This window comes from Clarias gariepinus, chromosome 21 (genome assembly GCF_024256425.1).
Source record: "Clarias gariepinus isolate MV-2021 ecotype Netherlands chromosome 21, CGAR_prim_01v2, whole genome shotgun sequence".
NCBI classification, from domain to species: domain Eukaryota; kingdom Metazoa; phylum Chordata; class Actinopteri; order Siluriformes; family Clariidae; genus Clarias; species Clarias gariepinus.
Window position 1 is genome coordinate 16,555,286 of NC_071120.1, and position 9,554 is coordinate 16,564,839.

The following is a 9,554-nucleotide window of genomic DNA, read 5'->3' on the forward strand; positions in this document are numbered from 1 at the left end:
GGTTCTTAAGCTCTTATAATTGCTGCAATAAACCAACACTGATAACTTCATTACTACTCTTGTGATTCTCTGTCCATGAATAAGTAACGTAGAGGTTTAAATTATAAAAAGTTGAAATTGTTGTCTCTCTAATCTTTTTTTTTTTTTTTTTTTTTTTTACAGATTACTTATGTTCAAAAATGTTTAATTTACATACTTTTAAGAAATAATTAACCAAAGCGCACAGAGTAGGCATTGCCAATAAATATATACCTCCATCATTTCTCAGTAAATTTAAGTTAGTAAATTGCAGATAATAAGACAATATTTACAACTTTATGTAAATATTTTAATGTATTTTATTAATTGTCTGGGGACATAAAAGCACACTTTAATTGTTCAAAGATAATGATAGTCCCAGGTCAAAGCAAACTTTTACCTAACAAGATATTAAATTTACAACCAGTTTATCTGTGATTGATATCAGGCACAAATGCATGATAAAATCAGTAACTATAAACAGGTCAAGGATATCAATCAGACAGTGCGTTATCATCAATGACTTTATGACTGTGGTCTGATGAGCTTCACTGACAAATAAAGATTAAACATATTGTTACTTGAAGTGTCCTTGGTATGGTGTGAAATAACTGAATCAATGATGTGCAGTATTTCTGATACACAAAATCAGTAACAGTATACTGTACAGTGAAACCTTGGATTACGAGCATAATTCGTTCTGGAAGTGGGTAACTCGTAAACTTGTTATTGCTGCTTAAGGTGGATCTACAAGCTATCGAATCATGTGGGTACTTAATATTACCCACATTATTATTATTATTATTTTTTTAAATAGGTAATGGCATAGTAAAAAAGTTATTCATCTGAGGTTCTATAATCTATTTACCTAATAAAGAGAACCTAGATTATATACATGTATACTGTATATAAATGTGTAATAGACATGTTTGGAAACACCTTCTAATTTCATCTAATAATCTTACACTTTTTGTTCGCATTTTTGTTTTTTTCTCAAAGATATTTGTGGGTTTTTCCCTGTAAGATAAATAGAAAATATAAATATAAACAAACAAATAAATCCATGATGAAAAAATAAAAAAGATCAAATGCAGGAATATGTGTAGAATCTAATGAAAGCAGCACAGAAAGCATGAACTTAGCAGGGAAAGTATAGTATAGTAGTGTGTTGCCTGGCTTTGGCATTCTGATATTTAATACTTAGCACAGGATATACTGTATATAATAGCATGATGCTGGATCCATCCATCCATCCATCCATCTATTCAGGAACCTCTGTGGTGACCACTGCATTTATTCTCATTTGTATGACCGTTGTAGGAACTCTGGTCCAAAATGCACACGTTCATTTATACACTAAAGGCAATTTGGAAATGCCAATAAGCCTAATCTGCATGTCTTTGGGCTGTAGGAAGACACAGGGATAACATGCAACCCCTACGCACACAGACCCCACACAGAAATCAAACCCACAACCTGTAGGTGCAAGTAATAACCACTAAGCCACGGTGCCACCATAATGCTGTGTAGAGGGCAAATAAACTTAAATAAATAAATAAAAAAGTAAAGTATAAGAGCAGATTAATATTTGGTTTCTTGGGTTTATGTATTTCTGGGTAAATACATAAACAGTAAATAACCCACATTTGATGTGAATGACTTAAAGCATATACTGTATATTGAGAAGAAAGGAGAGTTACTGTAGAGAAGAATGGGGTGTCAATTATTGCAATAGAGAGGGTCCAAAAGTTACTCAGAGCATACAAAATATTCTCTAGGGACTGATAAAAGGCATTATTTTAAAAAATATTTACATCATATTCATAAGGGGAAGTAAGAAACATAAAAAAATGATGCTTTTAACTTTTTCTTGATTTTGCTTCTTAACTTTTCACAATATTTATTATGCATTATGTGTTTAAATCTATCTTTGGGCCATTGTTTCAGCATTAATTTTTGCAAGGTTTATTTTAAAGTCATTGATTCTTTACATTTTTTAAAAACTGTGTAACCTATCTTCATAAACAACTTAAAGTTTTAAGTTTTAAACACTTCAAGAAGGGTTCTTATCAGAGTGTTAAGTCACAAATTTATTACGTGTTATTACAAAAAAAACACAACTGTTCCAGTAATTCTAGTCATAAACAATTTACCATTTATATAATAATTACAATAACATTTTGCCAGATAGTTAATGCTTACTGGCTTATGTAATTATTCATTATACTACGCAGCTGATGGACATGGCTTAGCATCTGGAATAGGCTCACAGCGGTCCACCACTGCTCTGACCTCTCCTATCTGTATGCCATCATAGACACCATTGATGGAAGTCCACTGGGTCTCTCCATTGGCATATGTTCGACTGAGCTTTGCTTTGAAGGGGATGTCAGCAGTCATCTTACGACCCTCCATGCGTGCAGTGCAAGAGTGATTGGGTGGCACCGTAAGCTGAACTGACACTTCATGACTAAGAGCTTCTGTTAGGGTAGTGCCACGGTTGAACTGGAAGGACTTTTCTGCAGTAAATTCCACTCCACCACTCCCAATCAGAGGGATCTTTGCAGTGATGCCTGCTGTGACACCAAGCATGGTGGTGCGGCCAATGTTCCATGTGCTTTCCACCTCCGTCGTCTTGGAGATGGTCACTGTCTTGGTTACTGTCTGGCAGTCATTGTTGGTGACACTAGAGATCCTCATGGTCTCTGGTGGATAGTGGAAAAGCTCAACTTCATCAATACCATATTCAACATGGGAGATATGTTGGGTGTAGACATCACGGTTGATGGTCAGAACTTCATATTTCTTGTACCAGTACTCGTCACCCTCCCATGGCAGGAAGAAGGCTTCAAACTGGGGTACAACCTTACCAAGCCCATACTTATTTTTACCAACAAAAATGCCAACACCTCCACAGGTTCTGATGGGATGCTTTGGCAATGAGCCATATGAACCTTCCTTCCATTCCACAAACTCAAAATTGTCAACGTTAACTAAAACTTCAAATTCAGGGGCGTGGTATTCTCTGTTGCCATAGGGGTAGTTACAGTAGGGGCCTTTGCTGGGAGTGTAAAAACCTGCTTCACAGTTGTATTTGCAGATGTAATCAGAACGCTTTGTGTAGCCATTATAGATGCCAACTGCACCCTGGGGAAGAGAGCCCTCCCACTTGGTCCAGTTCAGATTGACATTCTCGCCAAATAGATTTGAAAAGCTCAGTGGTTCCTCAAGCTCTTGAGGTGTAAGTGGGCCATCAATTGGATCATTCTTTGTTAGAGGTGGGACTTTACCCTCTAGGAGCGGGTTCAAAAGAGATGCTGTATAAAAAAGATATATTAGTTATATTTATGGCATATAAGACAACTGTCATATCTACAATGTTAATGATATCATAACTGATAATATCAGTGCTTATCTACAGCAAGGGACACAAACTTAATACTTAATGAAAGAGACAGATACAAAATAAATACAATCTTACATGTAAAATATAAAATTACTTAGCAATATAAACATATGCATGTTTAAATGCATTCTTAAAACAACAACAACAACAACAAAAATAATAGGTTACCTACTTTTCTTAGTATTTCCACTTTTTTCTACTATTTCTTTTAAGTTGAGCTGTGGTTCAGTGGCAAGCGCACAGAAAGCCCCCAGCTGAAGAAGGGTGATGACAGCAAACAGCTTCATCTATAAAAGATATATGATCAGTGGTTTTCCAATCTTAACAGCACACAGTGTTTTATTTATTACTGCTTTGCATTAACTCACAGATCTCTATTATTGTTATTGTTTAACTGACTACTTTATCAGGGTTTATAGCACTCTTTTTGCTAGCACTTTGAATATGTTTTATTTATCATTTGCACTGTCATTGTACATGCTTCTATGACTTATGCATTGCATTGGATAGTACTTCTGCCAAATGAATTATTATATTATTGTACTTATTACTTATGGAGGTATATAGGCTGGCATGAGTTCTGAAGCCTATGATTAAAATTGGATTTTAGCAAAACTGTATTGTTTCTACCAGTTTGTACCAGTGCCAATACATTACATAAATTCCAATATAAAAGTGTACATACCTTTGTGATCTGTCCCCTGTGTGCAGATCATCCTAATGGTTCAGGCTTATATAGCTCTTTTATGGACTCTTAAGTCATAAATCTCAAATCTCCTGTTGAGCTCTCATGCTGTCAACTCTGATCACAGCATGCTGTAGAGTGAGAAGCCTTATAAAGCAAATGTAAACTCTTCAATCATTACTAAAAGTTATTTTAATTTCAAGTCACACGATTATGCGTTGATTAATATTGCAACATTTATGACATACAATCTATAACCACATAAATGATTATATTCCATAAAACATATTACATAAAATTACATACATTACTTTTAATCCCACTGCTAAAGTTCAGCAATGACAGCACTGAAAAACAATTGACAGTATGTATTTGACCAAAAAAAAACTACTTTATTATTTTACAGGATGGCACTGTAATTGGTCAGGCATTAATTAGGGCAGGTTTTTACAGTTCAATATCAGCATATGCATAGTGGGATAGCAAACATTTTTGGCAGGGTTAAAAATGGTAAAAATTCAGCTTAACTTTATATACTAATAAAAATGTAAATCAGTGCAAACTAGTTGTGTAATTTGTGGTTCAATATGGCTCAGTGGTTGAAAGTCACATGTTCAAATCCCAGCACTGCCAAGGTACCATGATTGGGTTCTTTGAGTAAGTACCTTCTGCTCATCTGTATCCAAATTTATTATATTATTTTTTGTATTATCCTATAATTGTTTATTTAATGTATATAATAATTGAGTACTTTACTTGCAAATCTTACAGCATATAACTGTAAACATTCAATAATATACTGTATAAATAACAAAAATGTTGTGTAATGATATTACAGGTGTTTACTATAAATATGTTTTGCAGTAATTTGCTGTTAATTTAAACGACCTTGGGTGGCATGGTGGTGTAGTGATTAGTACTGTGGCCTCGCACCCCCAGGGTCAAGGGTTTGAGTGCTCCCTCCTGTCTGTATGTGGAGTTTGCATGTTTACACTGTGCTTGGTTGGTTGTCCTCTGTTAACTCTGTTTTTTTCCCACTGTCCAAAAACATGGATTGGCACCCCACCCATGGTGTACCCTGCCCTTTGCCACAAGTTCCCAGGGATAGGCTTTAGGCCTCCTGTGACCCTATACAGGATATGTGGTACATGGAGAATGTGGTAAGTGAGAAAGTAAATAACTCTGTTGGCAATTCTACTGCCAGTAAATTGCTGTGAATATTAGAGCATTTTAACCAATAGCCTTATATACAAATACAATTACATTCTTTTAAATGTAATTTAATCTATTGGTTTTAAAATATATACAGTGGTTCTTAAGCAATTTGATTATGGTGTTAGATCCTAAGATTAATAAAAAAAAAAAGTTTACAATACAGAAGTGTCAACAGAGCAATACTTGACTGGGACTCCTCTAGCATGAATTACTGCATCAATGGTTACAACGGCACCATTGGTTAGAATCCAGTCAACTTTGTCCCTTGACTTTGCACTGAGAGTAAGTAAAAAAAAAAATGTTGATGAGTATGTGTTTTTAACACTTAGATGATAAGAATAAATATTAGGTTGCTAGGTGTTGTTATTATGGGACATATTGGATATAGGACAGGTAATGAGATAAAGATCATCTGTAACAAAGGAATACTTACTGTATGTTTGGCTAGGAAATACTCATAGTCATCTTGAAAATTAAGTCATCACAAGTTTAATAACCTTTTTCTATTAGGTGCTTTGAAGGTTTTTCATGGTGTGATATTTTGGCTAAGATATTCATTTCAGTATCATTTATTAATTTAGTACTAGATTGGTATTACTGTAGATTAATATTTGGTGTTTTGACAACCATTCCAAGGTTTAAATGCTATGCAAGTAAAAAAAAATATAGGTGATCAGTCAATTATTCATTAATTGTAACAGAGTTCATTGGAAGGCTGGACATGCTCTAAAAATTGCATTAATAATCTCATCACTGTAATTATTCAAAATCCGGTGTTCTTTCAAAAGCCTTCAATATATAGCTACCTATGTGTCCATGACCAGCAGGGGGCATCAATAGATACAAAATACTGTAAACTTATTCTGCAAAACAAAACTGGTGCTTCTGTTCTTGCTGTAAGTCATCAAAGAAACACTTTTATACAGCATGAATAATACAGACAAATCATATACAGTTAGTCTGATATGGACTTATAGAAATAAAAATACAAATCTTTGTAATTTTACATAAGTTCTGGCCAAATCAGTATATTTTTGTTAATTTTGAATTTATAGACAAAATGTTTTTTTTGTTGTTGTTGTTTTGTTTTATTTTAGGAAATTATTCATTACACATCAATTTGAATGGTCAAAACCACAGTAGGTGTCATCTCTATTTTGCAATAGATATTGCAGTGTTTTTTCCACTTTGGACTTGCCACACTTCTTGATTTTAATAAATAAAATATACTACTCCACTCCTGTAGCTCTCTCTTCTTGCTGAAATAAAATGCTCTAGTACATTTTCTTTCATGTGGAATAATGGCAAAGGTATATTCAGTAGCAGACTGCTGCCTTTGCCTTCCATCTTTGAAATATCTTCATGTCTTTCCAATGTAGGGGAGTGCACAAACTCTGAATCATCTAATTCAGGTTAGCGCTTTTAAATGTAATGTACCAAAAAATATCCATGAAATCACATCAGAAACCATATGACAGTAAATATTGCTTATTACCTAAGGAGTTTTCTTCCCCTTATCAGTTTGAGTTCTTTTACCTTCTGTTAGCATTTTACACTAAAGAATAATAATAGTGGATCAGCCTAGTAACAAGAAATCATGAATCTAATTGTTGACTGAAAATGGTCAGTGTCAGTTATGACAGGTAGGTAGCATATTTTTATTAGCCAGTATGGGTTTTAATCAGATTTTACTGGCAGTGAATCCATAGTGTATTGAACCATCTTATCCATGCATTCTGTATTTCATAAAAGCAAAATTGCATGCTAACATCATGTTAATATTCCACATACCTGTATGCAAATAAATGATGTGGTCCAAGAACAGGGATTGACTACCACTTACTGTACCCACTTTTCCTTTGAGGACATATCCTTGTACTTTATCAAATATAGATGGCCTTTTGTTTTCAACACTTTTGTAGGCAAGTTTGTGAGAATACTTGTCTCCCTTCATTCACGTAAGAGAATAATGTGGATAATTTAGCCTGTAACAACGACAACAATAATTCAAAGTTAGTTTAAGACAGGAAGGTCAGCTGCAAGAACAGTACAAGTGCATTTGCAAACCCATCAAGCACCATAATGAAACTAGCTCTTACAAAGACCATCCCAGGAAAGTAAGACCAAAACTTACCTCTTCTGCAGATGAGAAGTTCATTTAGAGTTACCAGAGTCAAAACCAATTTGACCAATTTGAGCATCTCAGATTAGAGCTTTTATGAAGGCTTACAGGGCATAAGGAGCAGACAAATCTCAATATCAACAGTTCAAGGAGATTATTTGATATTTTAGATGCCTTCAGAGAAAGAAATTAAAATAATAGGATAATTTAGCCTGCTGCCCAAAAATATATATATTTTTTGATCATATTATCAACTTATGCCAAAACTTTTGAGTTGTAGTACAGGTAAGATTGGGGCCTTGACAAATCAAGTTAGTCAAAACCAAGACTTTCTTTTAAACTTTAAATAAAATACTTATTCTGTTATTTAGATTTGAGCCATCACTAACCCCCAGAAGAATTTGAATGCGCCTTGTTACAGATTAAATGTCTTTTGTCCCAAAGGGATTTCCTCACATGGAGTTTTGAGGATGGTAATAGAAAGTGTCCTTTAAAATGTCACTCCAAAATTTCCAGTTGGTGTTCAGTTGGGTTGCGATCTGCTGACTGTGAAGAACACAGTATATGATTTACAGGATTCTAATACTCATCAAACCATTATGTATATGAAAATTATCATGTAGAATAAGTGGTTTGATAAGTGTTAAACTCCTATCACTAACAGACACACACACTATCATAACCTTTCACACATTCTATTACATGCACGCTATCTTAAAGTCTTACACATGCTATCATAAACTCTTAGACATGCTATCATAATAATGCTGATACAACCGTTGTCCAGTCCCATCTAAGGAAGTATTCCACTGAGATTGAATATCAGTACTCCTGTTATAATGTAGACTGCATTACGTCTTTGAAACTGCTTTATATGCTTGCAGTGCTATTAGAAACACTTCACAAAAATGTCACTTAGGCAGATTGAGATTTTTGTTTTCTACATATCATTCCTGTTTAATCTCCACTGACCCCTTTTTTTGTATGCACATTCTTGCGGATTGTGGGGATTTTTTTTTATTATTCAGGGCAGCCATGCATGCAGCTTGCCTCCAGCTCATTCGTCTAAGTTTAATTACGATAACTTCTAATGACAAGCAGACAAAGAAGACCCAATACTGAGCTAAAGCAAACCCTTCTGCAAGGTTTGAAACAAATTGTTTTTACTCAGGGCAAATACTGCAGAACAGTATTTAAGATTCTTTCACAAAATTTTCCAGTTATTAGCTACTGTCATGTGCCCGAATTAATGTAAAATTGTACTATTAAACTTTTTAGGTTTCGTAATTCCTTATCTCTAAAAACTATGTATATTTATTTGAATATTTTCAAGATTTTTACAAAACACAAGTAAAATAAATGGTAAAACAATAAGTACAATAGCATCATTAGGAGGGCTTAGACCTCGGCTCAGACAGATGCTGCCAGGCTTTAGGGGCTCCACTAGGGATTCTGAAAACAGCTTTTGAAAGAGGATGCATGTGAAATGGGATGGAGTGGGGGAAATGACCATTCCATACCCTGCATCTTCTTGCATGAATATTTCACAGGCTTGTCTGTACAATGCACTAGAATCTCAGCTTCCTTTAATATTTGCAAGATTAATAATTCATGCAATAAAAATCTGGAGGTCCTGCTACCTTGGGGTAAAGTGTGTGTGTGTGCATGTGTGGTGGGTGGGGTGTTCTGTATCTTTAGTAGACATACAGAAAATGGCATGCCTGATATGAATTTAAGTATAAATTACAATAATAATAAAAATGGCAATTTTAGGAAGGAAAAAGTGATAGTAATATAAAAAAAATAAGGCTATAATTAATACAAACAAAGTTTTGTATTTATTTAAAATATCTTAAAAGTGCAATGCACACACTAGTTGGCTTTTCATTTATAGAACAATAAATTAATAACAGTAAGGCTTAGACCTAAACTTATTAGAATAAGATATTGCAAGTATGACTCACAAGCCTAATTTCTCTGCTTTAACATCTAAATCGTTTAATTCCGACGCAAAGTGATCGGTGCACGCTGTGTAAGCAGCACTGAAGATGTCGCACTGTTCTCGCCTGAGTGCGCGTGCTGCCGCGCGCGCTTAAAAGAGTCACCAA

At 34.5% G+C, this 9,554-nt stretch overlaps 1 protein-coding gene across 1 annotated transcript; it reads right to left on the reverse strand.

The window, feature by feature from the left end:
- Nucleotides 1–2,060: 2,060 nt before the first annotated feature.
- Nucleotides 2,061–4,185, reverse strand: LOC128509596 (natterin-3-like). Its single transcript, XM_053481383.1, has 3 exons — nt 4,110–4,185; nt 3,597–3,711; nt 2,061–3,335 (listed from the first exon to the last, which is right to left on the reverse strand). Exons 2-3 carry the CDS (start codon nt 3,709–3,711, stop codon nt 2,245–2,247), a joined length of 1,206 nt encoding a protein of 401 aa, XP_053337358.1. The 5' UTR covers nt 4,110–4,185; the 3' UTR covers nt 2,061–2,244.
- Nucleotides 4,186–9,554: the final 5,369 nt, after the last annotated feature.

Bases quoted from the DNA above. Each gene is read 5' to 3' on its own strand.
- LOC128509596 (XM_053481383.1), bottom strand. From the start codon at position 3,711: ATGAAGCTGTTTGCTGTCATCACCCTTCTTCAGCTGGGGGCTTTCTGT. The intron at 3,336-3,596 runs GTAGGTAACCTA...TTTTTTATACAG, and splicing joins AAGTGGAAATACTAAGAAAA to CATCTCTTTTGAACCCGCTC.